The sequence below is a fragment of the Amaranthus tricolor genome, chromosome 1, assembly GCF_026212465.1.
Source record: "Amaranthus tricolor cultivar Red isolate AtriRed21 chromosome 1, ASM2621246v1, whole genome shotgun sequence".
Lineage (NCBI taxonomy): Eukaryota > Viridiplantae > Streptophyta > Magnoliopsida > Caryophyllales > Amaranthaceae > Amaranthus > Amaranthus tricolor.
In genome coordinates, this window is record NC_080047.1 from 29,972,933 (window position 1) to 29,995,389 (window position 22,457).

A 22,457-nucleotide genomic window follows, 5' to 3' on the forward strand; every position below is an offset into this window, starting at 1 on the left:
TTTTTGTGTGACTCATCCGTGGTTCAGTCGCACATTTTTTGCGACTTTAATTTTTTTATTTTTAATTTTTTTTTAAAAAACACACATTTGAATCGATTAAAATACGTACCTAATCGGATTCATAGTCGTCTTCGTTAGCCATTGTATATCGATTCCAACTTTTAGCTTGTTTAAAGTCAAAGAACGTTTTTAGAGAGATTTTCGAGAGATATTACCATGTTTGAGTTCGTATATTATACAGGGGCACTATTGGAAATTTAATATATAAAGGGCTGACTTTTGATTTAATGTATTGAAAGTGATAATAGTGTTATTAAGTGAAATTTAAGTGTGTAAAACAAATTTAAAGTTCAAGGGCATTTTCGTTATTTTATTAAAGTAGGGGTGACGATAAAATGAAAAGGGTGACAATAAATAATAATACCAAAAAATTTTACCAATTAATCACAATCCAGAAAAACATAAAATAATCCGTACCAAAATTCAAATTCAAAATCCTCCGCTCTCTCTCCAACGGTCAGATTTCCGCATTATGCCCTTACATGTTCTCAAATCTTGACTATAAAACCTTAACCAGAAACTCCAATCCTTCATACATCATACCGCCTCCATTCCACCCATTTCTATTACATTAAACCCTAAATCTCTCTACTTCAAAAAACCCCCTAAATTCTCTCTTTACACTACATCTATTTTCTATCTCTTCATCTTCAATTTTTCGCGTTGAAGAACAAGTCAATGGATTTCACTACTTTGAAGAGACGTGACCTTCAATCTTTGTGCAAGAAGAACAATATTCCTGCTAATCTCACCAATGCTGCCATGGCCGATGCTCTAGCTTCTCTTTCTACTGTATGAATCGCTAAATGTGTTTCTACTTTTTTTCATTTATTTATTAGTAGTAGTATATTTTGATTCAATCGTCTGGAGTTTGTTTGATGAATCTGTTGATATTTATGCTTGGATTAATCAGTAAATGTATGTTTTGATTGTTTTATATTGAATGGAATTCACGCTGTGATATATATATATTTTGCTAAGACAACATTGTATTCTAATGTGTTGCATACATGCATTTGCATTGTAGTTTTCGTGCTGAATCCAATCAGTAGATTAGTAATAAAAGAATAATCCCTGAAAAATAGTTTTAAATTATGTAAATATAAATCAGAATAATTGAAACTCATGAGTTATAAATTTGATCAAACAAGTAGAACATGTAAAGGTTGAATTTAATCAGCATAGGAAATTGATTGCACTTTAATAAATTCTTATTCTAAATGTTAAATGTTCTCTATTGAATAAATGATAGATGGTAAAATTGTATGGGTCATATAGGTTGAAGGAATCGATGAATATTCAGGAATCCCACAAACTGAAGTCCAGGGATCACCTGAAAGATCTGTGATTGGCTCACCTAATGCACAACACCAAACCACCACGCGTCAAAGAGTCTCCAATGAAGAGCTTGAAAGCTCGAAAGTGGCTACACGAACTGGACGTGGAACCAGAACTAGAGTGGTTGAAGGAACTGATACTAAGAAGACTCCAGCCACACGTACGACGCGGAAAAGGGCATGTCAGGAAGCATCAATCAAGAATAAAATGGAGAAGGATCTGCAAGCTGAGTTTGAGGCTGATTTGGACCAATCTGAAGTTTCAGAGAAAAATGTTCTTCCTGGTGATGTTTATATTGTGCAATTCCCAGATATTTGTCAACTTTTTAACATTTGATGGTAAAAAGTCTCATGTTTGTTCTTTCTTTGTTTAGAAAGCGAACTTGAACAAATCTCTGAAGAGGTTTCAGAAGTTACTGTAGAGACTGAAGTACAAGCGCTATCAGAGAGCCAAAATGAGGTTGGGCAAGTTGATAATGGGCAAAAAGTCATTGGTGTGGATGACTGCAAAGAGAGCCAAGAAGAACAGAATGTGAATATGGTACAAGAAGATTCTGCAAACACGTTTGATGACAATAAGGAAGTGGACTTTCATAGCTTCTGTAGAAAGAACCTCCAAATCCTTTGTAAGAAGAACAAGATACCTGCCAACATGAGCAATGCTGCAATGGCTGATGCTCTTAAGTCTCTGGAGATCGTAAGTAGCTTTTGAATCCTGTTAGTTAATACTAATTTTTTTACTTTTGTAAAGCAATGCATTTGTTACAGACGTAATTGTTAAGTTGATTGAATGTGCCCCTTGCTTAGCAACTGTTAAATACAATTAGGCGAGTTTATTTGGTATAGTGAAGCATAACCCTCATAACTCGTGACCAATCTATCTGCACAATACAATTCAACTAGGAAACTGTATATCGTAGTATCTAATTGTGTAAATGGAATTATTACCCAACATATTTACATATACATAGAGTCCCCATATCTTGATTTTGCTTTAATACTCAAGGTCTGTTACTGCCTCTTCAAAACTCTAGCAGAAACTTGCTCAGTTATTTCTTTTGTGTTATATCTGACAATTTACACTTCATGTATGTTCAACCCAGATCAATTATAATTAATGCTGCATTATTACAGGTTGAAGGTTTGCACGAGTTAATCGAGGATTGTGACTCTCAAGCTTTATACTCACCTATGATGTCAGGAATTGCTTCATCATGTGCTCGTCGATCAAGGACCTCTCAGAAAACCATGAAGGAAGAACCATGGAGCTCAAAGCTGAATGCTAAATCATGTCGTGGTTCAAGGAGAAGGTTATTAGAAGAAAATGAACAAAAATATAATGTTGTGCAAGAAATTATAGCTGCACCAAGTGTTCTCCCAATGGTGAGTGAGGCTGGTTCTGCTATCATTGATTGTGAGAGCCTTCAGGAAAAGGAAGATAGTGCAGTGCGCAAGAGTGAGCAAAAGAAATTGGTGAACTCAATTGTGGACAATAGGGAATGTCCTCCCACATCCAGTGATTATGAGGTTGACAGTCCAAAGTCTTGTGAAATTTCAGGTGAGGCTGGGATCTATATTAGTAAATGTAATTAGTAAGTGCATAATCAATTCCAAAAGAGCTCTTTCATTAGATAACTAATATTTAGGCCTTGTAAAAGGTTGGTTTGTGTTGTTCCCTTGAGTCCTAATTTTCTTACAAAACCTGCTAAAACAAAAATGAAAATTCCGCTGTTATTTTATGATCTTAATTGAACTTCAATGCTAACAGGTGAAAATGATTATCTCAATGCGAAGAAACTGAAGGATCTAGAAGAAACAGTTTCTGAGATGGATGAAAATGCTAAAGATGATACTGTAGCAAGTTCAGAGAATGATTTGGACCCCCAGGCAGTGGTTAAAATTTTCAGCAATGATGAGGAACCGGATTTCGGTTCAGAAAATGGTGAATTTACCAATATTCAAAAATCAAGCAACATGGAAAATGATGCTGATAGTGAATCAGATGATCTGGTCACTGCTCCTCATTCTGCTACAGAACAAATGTCTAGAGAGATTGTTTCTGAGTCAACTATTCAAGCTGATCAAATTTTCAGTTTGGATACCAACATGGATAGTAGTTCAGAGAATATACAGTTTGAAAAAGTACTCACATTTTCAGTGAATGCTGCTGCACATTCTGGATCGGCTGAACGTGATGGTAGTAGCCATGTAGAAGATGAGTTGTCTGTAGAATCTAATACTGAGCCAACTATTAAAGCTAACAAAACAAGTTCAGAAGTGAACGTGGAAGGAGAATCTGAAACTAGCTACACAGAAGAAGAGATTTCTGGTAAACAGATTCAGGAAAAAAGTTTGGAGAGTGATTCTGAAAGTAGCTGCACTGAAGAAGAGGACTTTGGTTTTGAGTCAACTTCTCAAGATCAAGTTAGTCTTGAAACTAATGTTGACATTCTATGTGAAAAGATTCAGCTCGAGAAACTGGACACGACAAACGTTTCTGCCCCAGACAGCAATGTTCTAATTTCCAACAATTTAGAGCTCACTACTCGGACTGATTTATGCTCATCGACAGAGATGAATCCACTTGAGAAAGTGGACACATCAATTGATTTTGCTAACGATGCTTATACAGAAGATCTGACTTCCAGAAAGTATGGTGAGACACCTTTGCCTCAGAAAAGTATGCGAAAATTGAGGAAGTTGCTCAAGGAGAAACTTCAGGGGCGAAAAGCTCAGGTGAGTTTTACTTATCAAATTTTACAGAAAATGAAATTTTAATCGAGCAAATTGAGCTAGTGAATACTCGATGTTAACATCTGTTGCCAACTTGTAGATGGAAAAATTGGAGAAGAGACTGGAGGCGTTGACCTTGGAAGAGACTAAAAGCGCAATGGCAAAGGGGGAAGGTCTTCGGGTGGAGTCTGAGTTGTCTGGTATGTAAAGGCACCTTTGTAAAAATATGATTCTGCCTAAGTTTTATTCAAACCAATACCGAGAATTGCATCCCTAATAATTACGTACATGTGTATGTTTTTCGCTTTTCTTTGGCATATTTTGAAAAGCATCTTTGTTTCCCTGAGCATGAAAATCTTTTATTGGTAGGAAATGAAAATCCAATTCCTCAAATGGTCCTTAATGAAAAAGCTGTTGAGGGTCACATTGAAAAATCAGAAGATACCAAGGATGGGGTGAATAATTCTGATATTGATGCTAAAACACTTCTGCCAGTTGATGTTGTGACTGATAACATCAGTGGTAGTACATACCCCCCACAATCAACACCAAGCAAGTTTTCAAGGACGTCACTGATGTTTACGACTCCAACTAAAACGGCAAAGTCAGCTGAAAGGAAGAACTGTGTTTTGGATGTCAACAAGGAGAACATTGACAGCAGTGCTAACAAAACTGAACCTGGAAAAATCAAAATTGTTGTTACTGATTCTGCTATGAGCTTGGGGAAGCTGAAAAAGGAATGCAAAATGCACCAGGTAAGACTGCTTCTCTTGCAGTGTTTAACAAAATTTACTTGTCTTTCTGTAGTGTCTCAACAAAATTTCAATGTCTTGCACCAATTTTGTTTACATTTTTGAGGTGTGTTGTGTGTAGCAGCAGTCGGAGAAGAAGAGGACGCCATTGCAGTCATATTCACAAAACAATCGCCGCCTTGGCTAGAATTCACTCAAGGGGACAAATACAAAAACAATCTCAAATGATGCTGTTTCATGGACTTGGGAGGTTAAAACCTTTGGTTTGCCTTCTTGTAGCTGTGGTTTTTATTTTTCTTTCTTTGATAAACTAAATATGTAGTCAACAGTGTTTGTTGATGTTAAGCCATGAAAGGCTTAAATATGTGGTTGTGATAAACTAAATCTCAAATTTTTGATAAAGGCAAACTCAATGTAAGCGCCATATTGGCAATGCAAATTTTTAAATGCAACATCTACATATTGAAGATACTATTTACTATTTAGTTCCGGAAATTTAAAATGTCATATGTTATGCGTTTCTTCTTGAATTCTCTTAATAACATGTTTAATGAAGTTTTCAACCTATTAAATTGTTTTGCTTGTGATAGAGGGTTTTGGATCTACTTTGGACTTGACTTGGCTTGAACATGTCAATTAAGGGTTTTGGTTCAATTTTTTGAGACCCAATGTATTTGAGTCCGGACATGAGTTCAAAACAAAGGGTTTGGGTAGGATTAGGGATTTATATTATCCTATAAATTTGTTCCGTAATTAGACGTGAACACAATTCGGTTTGGTTTGGTCTGATATTAAAATCAGATAAAACCAGAAATTCTGGTTTGAAAATTTTTTAGATCGGACCGGTCCGTTTAAATCACCAAACTGGACTGGACCAAATCGTATTACAACGGTTCGGTCTGGTCTGGTCTACAGTTTTTTATTTTTATATTTTTCATCCAAGTTAATACATGTATTTATGCAAATATTTCACACCTACAATTCATAAATATAATAATTTGTGATTAGTTGATTACATCAACATCATTCAAGTATATATTGCTATATAAAAATACATTTTAAAATATCTAGGTAGCAACTTAATTTTTTAAATACAAAATTATGATTTTCGACCATAGTACGGTTTGCGGTCCGGTCTGGTCTGAAAAATAAAAAATCGAGACCAAACCGTAAACCGTAATTTAATTTGAAAAAAAACAAGACTAGACCATTTAAACCGTAGACCAGACCAAATACTAAAATTCCGGTTTGGTTTACGGTTTAGACCAAACTTTGTTCAGCCATATCCGTAACTATTTCTATAATATTATTTAGAAATATAACCTATAGAGACTCATTTTAATACCAATGAAACCTTTGATATGTAAGACTCATTTAGAATTAGTTTAGGTCCCTGGACCGTAAAGTCATTAGACCTAGTAGAAGACTCGTTTAGAATCTGTTTAGGTCCCTAGACCAGGTAGATCTCAGTCTGAATCTAAAATTTTCAAAAGCTTAAGGGGTTGGGTCTAGTTGAACTCGACCCATCACCATTCCTAGTTATTACCACACTGCATTGAAAATTTATGTTGCAGCTAGTCATTAGGACAGTCTCTTCTCTCTAATATTTTAGGGGCCTACACAAAATAATATAGAGGGGCTATTTTCATATAAGACTACTTTTTTAAGCCAAAATACTCTTTTAAGTTGCATCTCCCTCGTCACTTTGAAAATATAAATCTTATGACTGAAAATACAAAAACTCAAATGAGTTACAATCAAAATAATACAACACTAAAATGAAACCTAATGAACACACAGTTGCGAATCCAGACCTCAAGTTCAGTGAGAGCGCAAACTAGTATAGAAATAATTCATTAAAAATATTTCAACATACCTAGATTGAAGATTTATCAAAAATAATAATATTTAGTTTCAAAATTATCAATTACGAAATTGGCATATACTGTTATAATAAATTTATTGTATTTGGAATGTATATATGGACCGGTCACAATATGGTATATATCAATTAACTATAATTCGCGTCTCACTAATCTTATTAATCCAGCATGCGTTTGCATTATAGATATAACTTATCAGTACAAAGATAATCAATAATAATGTTTAGCTTAGTTGGTAAAATCCACATGTCAACAATCTTTGACGAGGGTTGATTGTGGGGTTAATCCTTACTAACTATAATTTTTTTAAATTAGGTGAGTGCCCTCAAGTGTGGGCGGGTGAGCCCTCTTGACTCCGCCCATGTGGACACATACAAATAGGTAAACCTCAATCTTATGACTAAAGTTATTTGAGAAAGGAACAAAAAGAAATCAATGTGACAATGCAAATTTAAAAATATTCAACAAAAACCTAAAAGTTTTTCCATCAACCACGAATAGAAAGAAAAAATGACACTAACTAACTCAAAGTACGAATTCTAACCAACACTAATAAACTTTAAACTTCAACAATTAACAACAAACACTAATTCAGAAAGAAAATGATATCCCTAAGAAGAAAAACCATAGTAAAAAAAAAAAAAATAACTGGCCTATAATAATTGAAGACAAGTCATTCAATTTCAATAAAAATGTTTTTTTAAAACTTTTGCGCAACACAATTAAGAAAGTCTGCCAATACAACAGAGATTTGAACATGTGAGGAAAGGGAGTTGAAGAGAAAAAATGAAATTGTATCTATTTAAATTGAAAAAAAAGCTTATCTTTGACATTGATGAGGAGAAGGTAAATAGTTGAGAGGGAAAAGTTGCAATCTGTAGCGAATTTACCATTTCATTCGCTAAGTATAGAGAATTGAAGATAATTAATCTCCGTTGTCTTGCAAGAAACAAAATAATGTATGTTTTTCGAAAAACAAAAAGAAAAAATAGTATACAAAACTTTACCTTTAAGATTTTTTTAAAACTCCCACTTTAACCTTAGTTTTTAAAAATCCCCTCCTTATTATATATATATTGCCCAAATAGAAACAAAGAGGATTGTTGGTTTCCAATGCAATGCAACTACGCTCCTAATTAGAAGAGGATTTCCCCAAATCAGAAATCAAATAAAAAAGCAACAACTAACATAGTGGTGTTTCAGTGTGGTTGAATGCATGAAGTTATGATGGCATTTAGAGGAGTCTTAATCATAGTTGTAAATGATAATGTTAATAGGATGGTGAATGATACTTAATGAGGAGTTTAAGAGCCAAGAGTATGATTCTGCACGAGATGCCTTGAACAAGGCACTGGGAGCTCACATTTGACTTGTTCCAACATGAAGATCAGAGTAAAACAGTAGGGTCTGGAACAATGTGCTCGAACAAGAAAAAAGGAAAGCTTGATCGAGCACCGTGTGCTACCGCAGACAGAAGGTTGCTGTGTAAGCTGCTCGAACGAGCACTACTAGGGCTCGAACGAGTAGCCTTGTCAGAGGCATCACTGAATTCTATTTTCGGCCTTTGAATTTCTTGGACCTGTTTATTATGCAATAATTTTTAGCCTTAATTGTGTACACTCATTAATGTAATAATCCTTTATAAATAGGGAGCTCATATGCTCATTTACAATCATCAAACATAAACCTTTAACCTAAACACATAACTTATAATCTCTTACACTTAATTGTAATCCTTTATTGTAAGAGTTGTTGAAACTCTATATTACACACCTCTGAGGACGTAGCCTACATTGGGTGAACCTCGTAAATACTTGTGTTCTTTTTTGCATTGTTTAATTACCTTCATACATTGCCTTTTCATTATAATTGTCATTAGCTCATCAAGGTAATTCATACCTTCGATCTTATTGATATTAGAGTTTGAGAATTGTTTCTTAAACTCTAATCTAGCTCTCATTTCAAATTTCTATTCTGATTGTTTATAAGAATTATGGATGATAATAATTTATATTTAATGACCCATAAATTCCAAGCAAACCTCAAAATTTATATTTTTGATAAGAATTGCTTTTATCCCGCAATTCGACTCCCACTAAACTAAAAAGATGCATTGTTCACAAAACGCCTAAGATGTTGAATGTGTATTTGGAATTTTATAAGCACGATTTGCAATCATACAAAGATGTTGTTTGCGATTAGGATTTAATATGGGAAATAACGCTGGCATGTATTATTCTTCACAATAAGATTATTGAAGATGAACATGAACATGCAGAAATTATAAAGACACAATTGAATCCGTACAAGACAACATTTAAAATGTTGAACCCATATTCACAATCACGCAATACTACTTACCAAGTTCAAGAGCGTAGAAATAATAATTTAGCGTTAGAGTAATATATGCATAGAAGATAATAAGTTTAGGATAGACAAATTCATAATACTTTGCAAAGAGACTTTGTAGAACATATAGGGGAACATTGTCGAGGATGATGATGCTTGAAAAAAATGTGTAGTGCAAATGTTATGTGTATTATTTTTCATTCAATGTATGAGTTTTAATTTCAGAAAATAAATACTTTAAAATTTTTAATTAAAAACTTAATAGTTAACTAACAAAGTTTAATAACAAAAATAGTAATTTAAAAAATTACCTCATTAACTAACGAAATTAAATTATTTATTTACTGATTTAGTTAGTTAAATTATTTAATTTTAATTACGTATAATTAATTATTAATTAAAATATTTTAAGTTCATCTTCACATCAAAAATGAATAATGATATATGAATATGAGTGAGAAAATAAAAGTAGGCCATTTAAAAGTGTTTGGGCAGGTAATTGAAGAGTTCAAATGACACAATCAGAGTGGAGGTTGCTAAAGAAAATCTGGTTTTTCAGTTTCCAAAGACCACCAAGATGCCTTTGATGGAGCAAGCATGCCAAGTGGAGATTATTGATAATGAGGTTGCCTCTTTTGTGAAAAAATGGATATGATTGCACAAATATATTATGTTATAACTCTTAATAAATTGCTATAACTCTTAAATATATGCTGGTATAACACCAAATGTAACATGTTAAACCCCAAAAAAATATTTTTATAACCTCAAATATATTATGTGACTTTTCACATTCTACTTCACACGCGCTTTGATTTCAGCAACAATTTTTTTAAAAAATTAATATAAATTAGATTTAGGCTGGGCTTTTGAGAGCCGTCAATAAAAGACGGTCTCTCAATAGAGCACCTGAATATGATTGACCCTTTTGGCAAGCTTTTATGTCATGATTCTCAGGGTCGCTCTATAGAGGCAAGGTACTGGGAAAGACAGCTTAATAAGGCCCAAGCTTGTGATCCAAGAAAAGACGTCTTGGAGTGGAAAATTTGAAATCTTTAAGTCAAAAAATCTAAAAAATGAACCAAATAATTTAACTTTCAAACTTATTCCAAAAGTAAGCGTGAAATTTTCAAACCTGTGGTTTGTGGCTGTTCGCAGTTACCAACTGCGAACATCTTTGATTTTTTTTTGACCTGTTCGCAGTTAGTAACTGCGAACAACTAGCTCCACAAATACGCACAGCAGCTTTCACCGTAAACAGATCAAACTGCGAACAGGTCAAAAAGAAGTCAAAGTTGTTCGCAGTTAGCTAGGTTGCACTAAAACGGACACGGACACGCCATGGGTACGGGAAAACGCCAACTTAAAAATGGCGGACACGGGGACACAAAAATGGTAATATAATAAATATATCAAATTAAAGATAATTTTACAATCTTTCATTTGATATTTGTAAATAAACACTTTAAAAACATAAAATTCACATAAAAGGCAAAATGAAGATTAACAAATAACACATTAACAATTTAACATTAACAAATAACAATTAACAAATATTCAAAGAGGATATACAAAAAAATCAAGAACAACATTTCAACTTTTCAAAATTCAAATTACAAACACATTAAACATTTAACATTAACAAATAACAATTAACAAATATTCAAAGAGGATATACAAAAAAATCAAGAACAACATCAAATTACAAACACATTAACAATTTAACATTAACAAATAACAATTAACAAATATTCAAAGAGGATATACAAAAAAGTCAAGAACAACATTTCAACTTTTCAAAATTCAAATTACAAACACATTAACCATTTAACATTAACAAATAACAATTAACAAATATTCAAAGAGGATATACAAAAAAATCAAGAACAACATTTCAACTTTTCAAAATTCAAATTACAAACACTAAGATTAAGAATTTAAGATTAACAAGTAACACATTAACAATTTAAAGTTAACAAATAACAATTAACAAATATTCAAAGAGAATATAAAAAAAAAATCAAGAACAACATTTCAACTTTTCAAAATTCAAATTACAAACTTTTCAAGATTAAGAATTTAAGATTAACACTAAGATTAAAGATTAGAACAAGATTAATATTAGGATTTAGGATAAAAAGTGAAAATACTTTAAACAAAATCAAAAGAGAGTGCGGTAGTGTTCGTCTGTGATGGTTTGGTGGAGGACAGGAGGAGCAGCCGGCGGCGGTGGCGTGGTGCAGAAGTGCGGCGGCGACAGTGGAGGTGGAGGAAGAGTTGTGTAGAGTTTTTAGGGTTAGAGTGAAAGAGAGCTAAGAGGAGTGAGAGCAAGAGAGGGAATTGAATGGGAAGGGTTCGAGTATCACTGTATCAGCTATTTTTGTCTTTTTTGATCTGTTCGCAGTTAGTAACTGCGAACAGATCCAAACCTCAGGTTTAGTAATTTTACGCTTACTTTTGAAATAAGTTTAGAACTTAGTTTATTTAATTAAAATTTTTTTTTTGCTTAATTATTTCAAAAATTTTAACAACAGTTTCTAACAAATACAAATGAAAAAAAATTAAATATACCATTCTTCAAATTAAAGACTCTTATTTGGTTAAACTTCAGAATGTTTTCTATTTCTAGCTTTTCATTTTAGACTGAACAGTTGATAAGAATTTATTTTAAAAAATCATTGTTAATAAGTGTGAATGACTTGAGAAAAATAGAAATGAATAAATAGTAATGAGAATTTTTTTGAAGTCAACGTTAAGAATGCTTTAAAACCCAAAACTAAAGAGTTTGGCTTTAGACATTCACTACTGTCCAATTTACACACTAAACTTATCCACCATTGTGAGTCCCTAAATGTAATGTCTAATATTTCTCGTCTCCCAAGTTTGCTACTAAAACGTATAACATAAATATGACGAACTAGTTTAATTGTTGAGAGAATTAGATAAAATATAAAAATTGTGTAAATGATCTTAAAAAATGTGAATGAGCATTAATGAAAACAATTTTCTTTAAAGAATATATAATTCAAAAGAACAAACAAAATGAAAAAATGTAGCAAACTTGGGGAGAAGTTTTGAGAAAGTACAACCATGCTGACATGAAGGATGATACAAACAGATGCGCATTCATTCGAGACGGCACCTGAACAAAAGACGCGCAGTGAAGAATATACGTGTTTGTAAACAGTAGTTGACAAAGCCTCAGGATTTTACAAACCATATACTGAATATTTAATATCAGATGATCGGAGGCTGAAAACCGAAAGCATCACCATTAGTTTCACCACAAAACTCCAGAATTACCTACATTTGCTATACGTAAATGGTAAACTCTTTCACTACTTCCTTTAGAAGAGATCATCACCTCGAGTCAACCTGCTAAAACCCAGAATACATGCTGAGGAAAATTGCACTAAATATTTAGGAGAAAGACATCAGACAGAGTACCAGATTGTAACCTGGTAAATCAGATCGATGACGGTCCCACAGACGAGTATCCTGCAGCTCGTACTTCCTTAAGAGTGTTAGCTAACCAGTCCAAACCCTCATAGAGACCATCTCCCCGTAGTGCACAAGTTCCTTGAATGTGCCATTTTCTATTTTTGAGATCCAAGAGACCCAGTCCTTCACAAACTTCCATTGGTGACATGGCTCCTCTCTGCAAGCAAAAGACACCACACTTTATAAACCAAGGACCCGAAATATACAAATTCTACAAGCACCCAAGTGATTGCAAACATGTCTAGTTATAACACTGATTTTCATCTCCATCTCCTTAATGCATGGCAGAACTCGGTGAAAAGCAATTTGAACTAACTGTTGATAAAACAATTTCAAATTTCTGGCTCAAAAATGAAGATAGCAGCAGGCAAGTACATGGCGGAACATAGTTAGTAGGGCTGTTTCTAACTTTTAAATGTTGTGAACAACCTGCATATTAACTTGAAAGTGAGTTATTGGCAGATGTAAAAGGATTTTTTATTTTATTTCTTTTTTGAAATTAAAGGTGGGCTGATATCATAAAAATCTATAGAAAAAGTCATAGATCCAAACCGGACCACTACCACACCACACATCATCACATGCTAGAAGACAGATCCCATCGAGTAAGTCTATGAGGCACTTGATTACATTTTCTAAAGTAGAAATTAAAAGATATAGACTCAAAGAAATTAGAGTACGAAAGCTTATTATCAACACCTGTGCATGAAAATTCCTTTGCCCCCCCTTATTCAACGTATCAATTACTAATTCGGTATCACCTTCAAGTATCAATTGATTCCAGCCTTGGTTCGTTGCTATTTACAAAGCCCATTTTACTGCTATGATTTGGCCATTTTGCTGTTATTTTATGGGCTTATGGCTTAAAGAAAGAGAATATCACGTTGATAAACATAGGTCACTGTAAGATTTAAGAAAGAGGATATCTCATCACTTCAGCCTTATTCAGGCTTCCACAAAACAAAAACAACCGATCTCCTGAGAGACTGTCTCTCAGAGAGACGTTTCTCAAGCCCAGCCCATTAAAGCTTAATTAAACTAAAAGATGATAATAGGCTGACCAAATTAAAAATGGTCTCTCAAAGAGACCGTCTCTCACAAGAATTTGTGTTAAACTAAAAGATGACGATAGGCTGACCAAATTACAAATAGTCTCTCAAAGAGACCGTCTTTCATAAGAATTTTTGAAACAAAAATTCTCCAAATTACCTTCTGAGAGTCCTTCAGAGAGAGTTTCTAACCAATTGGTGGTAAAAAACTCTAAGCAACCAAAAAACGGTGTAGTGACTAGTGAGGTGTTAACATTTAAAAAAACTATATCACAAGGCAAGACTTGTTCTCAGAAAGTAAAACTCCGTCTCCATTGGTTTCTCTATATGTTGAATTAGCTAGTCACCCATTTCTAGTAAACACTTCAGGCATGCTTGTGTTGAGGGTAAATATTTTAGTGGAAAATAAAAGTAAAACTATAAGATTAAGGTAAGTAGAGGTGAATTAAAAGGAAATATGAAGGATAAAGAATATAATAATATAAAGATGTAAGATGATCAATCTTATTTTGGAGGAGGGAAATATTTCCCCTCCATCCCATTAGGATAAATAGTTAACCCAAATAAAGGGATTAATTCTTCTATTTCTTCTTTTTCACCACTTTACAACTATCACCTTTGACAACAACAATATTCTCTTAATTTTTTACTCCAATAACCTTGTTTTCTGAGTTTGATTTTTATTTCCCTATAAATACTTACTCCCAATACAAGCATGCCCTTAAGCTGACTCAGTCCCACTAGAATAAATTCCTAACCTAGGCCCCAAAATTGAGAAAAAGAGTAGTCTTATATCAAGTGGAATTAGCATAAAATGTGGAGACTAAGGGGGAACTTATTTGATGATAGCTGATTATGCACATCTGAAATTTCAAAATACTATATTCCATACACAGCAAGATAGCTTAATATCAATTGCACTTGTTGCAAGCCTTTTAGAGTTTATATTTAAGCCTTGGAGGGGTTGGCTAGTGACAATTAGCAATATTTGGGTACACTTATGACTGACATTTTCAGAAAAGATAATAGCAACTGAAACTTCCAAAACATTATGCAAAGAGTAAATCTACCTTGCAAGGATTACAGCTCTTTCTCTTGGACCTATTTCATTATAACACTAAATCGAAAGGAAGGAACTCCATACCAAATGTTTAAAATGATAATCCCTCCATCCCATTTGAGTTGCACCTCTTTTTATTGAGGTGGAAGTGTTAATTTGTAGTTGGTAAATAAAACAAATAACAAGTGGAGTAAAGAAATGAGTAGATGAGATTAAAAGAGAAAATGAATTTGTGCATGAGATTAAAACATAATTGTGGAAGCCATTACCAAAACAGGAAAAATTGCAAAATAAATTGGGTGCAAGTTAAATGGAACAAAGGGAGTATATATACCTATAAATGAGCTCTACAGCTTCTTAATGACTTTGCAGAATCTAGAAATAAAAGAAGTTGGTCTTTCAAAACAAAAATCAGAACTGAAAATTTTCCCAGGTAAGTTGGCTACTTTTACTGTCCTGCAATTCATGTAGCAATATAGAAGCTTTTCAATACTCAGACTGAAGTGATGATATGCATATACCATGTGTTTCATCCCCACCAAGAACATCTTTGATAAAAGAGGACATCTCAGCTACTCTCAAGGCTTATGGATGCATCCAATTGATTGGTATCTGATCCAAACAGAGAACTCATTGGCCTTGCCCGCTCACTGACACCATCGATTGGTCATATATAACTATCAGTTGGCCAAGAAATATTTGATTGAATTTTTAATTGAATGTAAACTAGAGTTCTTTTTTTAGTTGTTAGCTTTGAAAGTAATGGTATCTAAGACCATAGCTATATAGTTAATACCATCCTACCGGCAGCAAAGGAATAACAGAAGGCAATGCAATCGGCTTATCTTGGATGGAATGGCATGCTAACTAGTATATTGATTACATTATTAATGTATAAAGAAAAAAAAATCAGCAGAGCACAAAGACCTAACCACAGCAAGCAAGAAGCTTTAGTAAGCAATCATAAAACGATTATGAAGGATGCTTCCTTAGTAAAATCCCACAGAAATTATCAAACCAGCATTACTGGAGAAAGTGGTTGCACTACACCTTCTACATCACTTTTCTAGTATGCCTTTTGACAGATCAATTCTTTCTCCTTACAGAGGCAAGAGAAAAAAGGGGAAATGCTGATAAAAGAAGTTCTATCCCTAACTCTTTTGCTTATATATCTGGATTCTGGATAAGAAAGATAAGAGATCATGAGGATTTTCAAAGTTCTTTTGTACATTATAGATTGAAGAGTTGCATAAAGATCCATAAGCAAGACAGCAGAACAAATCAGTTTCATAATTCTTCAATTTGTTCACCACTATGTTCCAACAAGGGGGTATAGCTGTCGTTGAACAATTGATAAAATAGCTTTGTTTGTCACTGTTAATTGGGAAACCAATTAAAATAGGCCTAATTAATTGCCTTTGTCGTCGAACAATTGTTAAAATAGCTTTGTTTTTGCTAAGCAAAGGTCAAGATAATTTTATAGCTAAGTAAATACTGGTTATGTTTGTCTTAAAGGAGAGAGAAACTGCAAGCCCTAAGTGGGTACATGAGCCAGCGACGTGTGCATATGCTAGTGAGTTCATGGAGACGAATTACATATGTGTGAACGTACGACAATCTGATTAGAGGTCCAAATCCCCAAATCCTAACATTAGATAGTTTAAGAAGAGCTATTCTAGCTTATTGTTTCAGTTAAAACATAAATATAGAAAAATTAGTAACATCATACCATGTCTTGCTTATTGGCAAACACCAAGATAACACTATTACGCATGAATGGATCATTGATGATAGCCTGAAAAACGAGAAGGACGAGGTCATTTAAAAAACTGATTGAAGAGGCAAGGACAGAAACTTTATAAAATTTGTCATAGGTCACCTGAAACTCTTGCTTTGCTTTTCCAATTCTTTCCCTGTCCAAGGAATCAACAACATAGATCTGCAAACACACCAAAAGCAAATAAAGGCAAAAGTACCACATGCCCCTAACAGCACACAGTAAAACTTATAAAATAAAAGCTTAGTAACAAGAACTGCCTACATAAGAACAATACAATGAATAACATAAGGCCTGAAAATCAAAGAACTAATACCAGTCCATCAGTATTGTTGAAATAATGCCTCCAAAGTGGTCTAAGTTTTTCTTGACCACCAACATCCCATACTGTAAACATTACATTCTTGTACTGGACCTTTTCAACATTGAAACCTACATGGGGGGGAAGGTAACATCAGTCTCTGATCATCTTTTAAGAACTTCAAGCAGGAAACATATCACCATGAGGCACAAGAAAGTACTACTTTGGATACATAACATGCACAAGAGTTCATCTCTTAAGTCCCAAACTAATCAAACAATACAACTTTTTACGACGAAGCAAGTGTTATGTTGCAACATAAAACACCAAAAGCAGCACATCGCCCTCACTCTAAAAGAGCAGCTGATATCATAGTATAGTGAACAAATAAAAATTTGGTTAGATAGCAAAACGGCTTTTGCAGTCAACGACGATACTTTTGCGGGCTGCCCACATTTCAGGCGTGGTAACTAGTAAGCACAAAAGCTTATACAATACAGTCACTACATGACGATGCAGTCTACACTAGGCTTCATAATACAAAAACAAACGCCACATCGAATTGATTTTCCCGACTTGTAAATGTTTAACATCTACCGTATATTACCTAAATTGTAAAGGTGTAAAGGAACTGTGTTTTAGGTCAATTCAAAAAGCATTGGTGGTCTTGGACGATATTTGATGATACAACAACCACATCCTACTGTTGATGCATATCCTGATTCGCAACCAATAGTGGCTTACCGTAATTATGAAAAAAAAACCACAGTTTGAACTACGACAAACATTGATGCACAAGGCACAAATTTGTACCTCTAAAGAGATTAGTTATATCATTTAAGACAAATATGATTGAATTGGTTAACTAATCATTTTATCAAGATATGGAGAACAAATAAGATGCCAAATGACCGGATGATAAGCACTATAATAACTATTTAAATTACAAAGAGCATGAGCAAAACTATCTGATAGGAGAATTAAGCGTACGAGTCTCCCCATGAAAGTACGTAAAAGGGTGATAGAACACCACTTGCGAAGATGCACATAAATCTATTGTTGTGCATAAGTCGTATGACAAATCAACAAGGGAGTACTTTAAAGGGTTATGGCAAAAACACTATATCACATAGGTATATCAATATAGACCTAGATAAGTATATCCCACTTTTAACATATGCAAATAAGCAATTTAAGTCAATCGTGCTACATTAAGGTTTCTTTTGACCATGCAACGGTCAAAGATGAGACAACAAGAACTATTCAAAGAGAAGTTCCATATTGTTAACCGATGAGATAAGAGATAAGGTCAATTCTAAGCCAGAAGTATAAGAGCACAAGTTAGAATAAAAAGAGTTTAAAATAAGTCAAAGTAAGATAGAGTATATTGAATATCATTCTAGCATGAAAGATCACTGAGGAGTGTCGTAAATTTAGATACAATGGGTTTCCTTCCAAGAGATTGTTTCAAGTACCTTGACTTAATTTTTGGCAAGAATGCATATATTGATCAGAATGTTAAGTTTAGGATTCAAAGTGTAGACGACTCAAATAAAAAGCAGCAATAGGAATATTATGTGCTCAAGGTGTGAAACCAAGGTTATGAAGATATGTTTAATGAACAATGTAGGAGAAAAATATATATATTGATGAAAAATGAAATTGATTTTCCTTAGTTGTAGATTACAAGAAAGAGCCAAAATAAGTATTATCTTTGGTATCAACGGTTTCCAATATTGAATTATTTTGGTTTTTGTAACCAACCCAACAAATTAAAGATTAAGTCTTTGGCATTATTGACACCGATTGTAAAATTTATTATTTTTCTTGTGCAAAACAATTTTTTAATTCATATAATGAAAACATTGCCTTAGATAGTGATTTTACGCAAAATTTCTATTAAATTGAGGCATACATTGATGATCTCAAATAATAATTGAATTAATAATTTAAAATTTGAAAAAAATGGAACTCATCCCCATGTTACCATGAGCCACCTTGCACTTGATTCCTTAAAAAATTATTATTAAATATAGTACAATCCACAAAAGATTCAAAAATTGATTAAGTAAGGCATCGCATGTCATTAGCAACCAAAGTCAGATACATTACAATGGGCTTCCCAAACCTATCATATTTTCCCCTCCATATTTGTTTAAGATTCAATTAACAACAATGCTAGGACCTATGTAATGCAAAATGCAAGCTCTTTAGACCTACAAACTTCCTGCAAAGAATCCAAATTTGTCCCCTTCACAATAAAAACATTAGGTTAACCATGAATAAGCTAGGTAACAATAAATAATATTCAAAAGATATAGCAGCATTATTAGAAACGAAAAATAAATCTAACTTATTTCAGAATAAGGATCAAACAATAACAATGATAGAATTCCAAGCTTGAGACGATTTTAGTGCCAAACAACCTCTTTGACTCTTTGTTATTACTAACAAGAGTAAGTCGTGTACATCCGATTCCTACACCGCTAGGTGGAAGCCATACAAGAATTTTAAAAAATCAATGTTTGTTTATCCTAGAACATATCTTATGCGTAAACAAAAGACTATTCGTATAAAGTTTCAATGAGTGCCAAATCACCATCCTAGCACACATAAGAAAAAGCAATAAATAAATTAACTATAAAAGAGATACGAAAAGGAGCCCAGTAAAAGAGAAAACCAACATTAGTTTCTAATATCTCCTAAAAAAAACTAGATCCTTTAAGCATCAATTGCAATTTTAAGCCGCATTAGTGATTAACAAAGAATTGTTTCACTAAAAAGTGAAGTTAAAAGAAATAAAGTTAGCAGCTCGCTAACAAGACTATCACCAAACCCCATTGAAGCATCTACCTTTGCAATGTTCAACTTTTTTAATATGTAATAATTGATAGAATATAACAATGAAGTGTAACTTAAAAGAATAATAAATTGATTTTCTTTATAGGACAAATAAGAATGAACATCAATTGAAAACAAATGTGGACAAAATCTAGAGAGACAATGAAGACCTTGACTTGATCATGTAATTTAAGGGAAAAAAACACCCACACTGGTTACATATGCCATGTCGCCGTCAATTTAAATGCAATCATAGCAATAAGTTCACATTGCACAACCATTATGCATCCTCATGGCCAAATTACTCCGAAATCACAATCCATACACCAAAGGCTCCAATTGGTATGCGTATTCCAAATTATTTAAGATTGTGTCTGGGAACAAGTAATTCATTTCAAATCATAGATTTCAATTATAAAATCATAAATGAAAATTTGAGAATGACAATGTTTGAGTAGTCATTCTCAAATACTTATTTTTAACTACTTTTAAAAGAGTGAAATTGACTCAAATCTAAATTTTAACTTTTTAATTTACCAAATACAAAATTTTAGCCAATTAAATTTGCAAGAAATCATGATTCCCAAACACAACATAAAAAAAAATAATAAAAGGCCTCATCATGAATATAAACACATCTAACAAAGGAATGAGAAAAGAGAAACTAAAAGACCTAAATCAACACATAATTAACTATTCGGAATTTCTGACCCCACATCTCATAAGTTACACATGTTCATTTCTTCAAAACGATATTGCACATATTTGCATACCACTCGTTAACAAGAGAAACAACACCTAAACAATCATTTGAAGTAGATTGTATTACCATTTAAAAGCAGTAAAACTATCCCCTTAATACACTTTTAACATCGAAGACGACCATTGTATCTACGAAAGAATGAAATTAGAAATAACCAAAACTTCTCTAATAGTAAAATTGGGAGTAAAAGGATCTTATACAAAAGTCCCACAGCCTTCATCACAAAGTTTATTTGGCGGGGAGGGGATGGGGACGTATAAACTAAAGATTCATGCCTCATGAAAAAGGAAGGAATGACCCTAAATTAGAATACTCCACACTTACAAAATTTAATCAATACTTAGGGGCGGTTTTCAGCCCATGCAAGGTACCCAACCGCGTAGGGCCTCCAATTTAAAGGGGCCTCATATTTTAATTGATGCTAATTGTAAACTAAGTATGAAGCGAAGCAGCTGGTTAGAGTTTTGCCACTTAATACCAAGGTCCTAGGTTCGAAAAATGGGGAGAAAATTTTGCACAGAATTAATGACCAAATGCAGTTTCAATTTCCAACAACCACTCTTTAATTACCCATTTCAATTTTCCATAACCTCTCTTTAATTACCCTAATGAATTATTTTTTTCATCTTCCTTCCCCACGTTGAAAGTCCTCTTTAATGTTCCCAGACCCCAACATCATTTATCAATCATCTTCTTCATCATTTTAAAAACAAAACATATCAGGAACATATAAAATCACAAGAAAATATGAAAGAGACGGAGAAGACGGATAACCAACGAGATGGGTAATTGTCAACAAAATTCCAATGCAAAAAATAAAAAATAATAAAATAATAATAAAAAAAAAACAACCCAGAAATATGAGAGTATGAAGAACCATTGATAAGGAAAACTAGGAAAAAGGTTAGTCACAAAACCATGGTAAATTCCACTTAATTAAGTAATTTTTTTTAAGTAATTAGATCACCATAAACAATTGGATTATGAAGAAGCTATTTATAGTAGAGTGACTTATTATGAAGATTATTTGAAGAAAGAGTAAAAGTGAAGGAACTTGATTATGAAGGTGAATATTTTATTTTTAGCATTATATTTTTATATTTCTTATTTTTATTTTTGTTATTATTTGTGGTTTTAATTCTAATCATTACTTTATTTTTGTTTTAAGTGAAGTTGTGTTAGGATGTGAATTTATTTTTGGTTAATTGAGTAATTCTCATAATAATAAATCTTTTGTAGATTAGTTATGATTATGATTTCTAAGTGGTTGTTTTTTAGTCTTTAAATTTCTTTTCTTTGTGAGGATAGTTGATCTTCATTAACATCACCTATCAACTTTCTAGTTATCGTCTTTGATTATTAATCCTTGGGCTACATTTGATTTTAGGGCCCAATTTTGAATATAAATACAAAATGGAATAGGGCCCTTCCAATCTTTGCTCCGCCCCTGTCAATACTCAGTTATAGGTCAAACATAGTTAGACACACCATAATCAGCTTTTAAGTATTTTTGGCTATGTAGAAGACTAGAAGAAAACTAAATTTTCATGAGACGCACCAATTGTTGGAACAGTTGATAGAACTTCCCCAATATGTAGTTTATACAATATGGTTGTTTTGCCAGCTGCATCCAGGCCAAGCATCACAACCTACATCAATTTTATCAGAAAACAAATTGTTACATAATATACAGATTGATCATAAGAGTAAAAATACAAAGTCGATCCAAAGAACATCAAAACACACAAAGGCTACTACATCAAAACGTAAACAACGCAACAACCAAGCCAACTCATAACAGGACCACTTCAGTTGATAGCTCAACCAAGCTCGAATCTTTCACAATAAAATTCTCCTATATACACAATAGAAAGATTCCTGTAATGCTTCCGTTGCAAAGAGAAAAATATATTTGCTAGGCTAAATCAACACTGCCATCACATTAATTGCCAACGCCCCTTTAGGCTATAAAACTTTTAAGTTTCAACACCAACACCACAGCCTAATTACTTAGATGGTAAGATTTGTTGTCTAATTGCAGAATACCAGTA

General features: G+C 33.2%; 2 protein-coding genes across 3 annotated transcripts in view; one reads left to right on the plus strand and one right to left on the minus strand.

Moving 5' to 3' along the window:
- The first annotated feature begins 456 nt into the window (after positions 1-456).
- LOC130818642 (uncharacterized) lies at positions 457-5,356 on the plus strand. 2 transcript variants are annotated; one of them, XM_057684810.1, is made up of 8 exons: positions 457-852; positions 1,339-1,681; positions 1,772-2,094; positions 2,532-2,955; positions 3,166-4,133; positions 4,231-4,330; positions 4,500-4,885; positions 5,007-5,356. In XM_057684810.1, exons 1-8 carry the CDS (start codon positions 739-741, stop codon positions 5,067-5,069), a joined length of 2,721 nt encoding a protein of 906 aa, XP_057540793.1. In that variant the 5' UTR covers positions 457-738; the 3' UTR covers positions 5,070-5,356. The 2 variants fall into 2 exon arrangements, with proteins under 2 accessions (XP_057540793.1, XP_057540789.1); XM_057684806.1 differs by having other exon boundaries at positions 593-852; positions 5,004-5,356.
- A 6,703-nt stretch (positions 5,357-12,059) lies between these two features.
- The window catches only part of LOC130818658 (ADP-ribosylation factor), an 11,367-nt gene continuing 969 nt past the window's right edge, over positions 12,060-22,457 (minus strand). Inside the window, exons 2-7 of the mRNA XM_057684818.1 lie at positions 21,965-22,055; positions 16,818-16,933; positions 16,604-16,663; positions 16,454-16,519; positions 12,573-12,772; positions 12,060-12,489 (exon numbers count right to left, since the gene is read on the minus strand). Coding sequence (XP_057540801.1) covers positions 12,581-12,772; positions 16,454-16,519; positions 16,604-16,663; positions 16,818-16,933; positions 21,965-22,055 — 525 coding nt within the window. The 3' untranslated portion in view covers positions 12,060-12,489; positions 12,573-12,580. The remainder of the gene's footprint in view (positions 12,490-12,572; positions 12,773-16,453; positions 16,520-16,603; positions 16,664-16,817; positions 16,934-21,964; positions 22,056-22,457) is intronic.

Excerpts from the sequence above, each read along its gene's own strand:
- LOC130818642 (XM_057684806.1), top strand. The coding sequence starts at position 739 with ATGGATTTCACTACTTTGAAGAGACGTGACCTTCAATCTTTGTGCAAG. Across the intron at positions 853-1,338 it reads CTCTAGCTTCTCTTTCTACT|GTTGAAGGAATCGATGAATA; the intron begins GTATGAATCGCT and ends TGGGTCATATAG. Across the intron at positions 4,331-4,499 it reads GGTGGAGTCTGAGTTGTCTG|GAAATGAAAATCCAATTCCT; the intron begins GTATGTAAAGGC and ends TTTTATTGGTAG.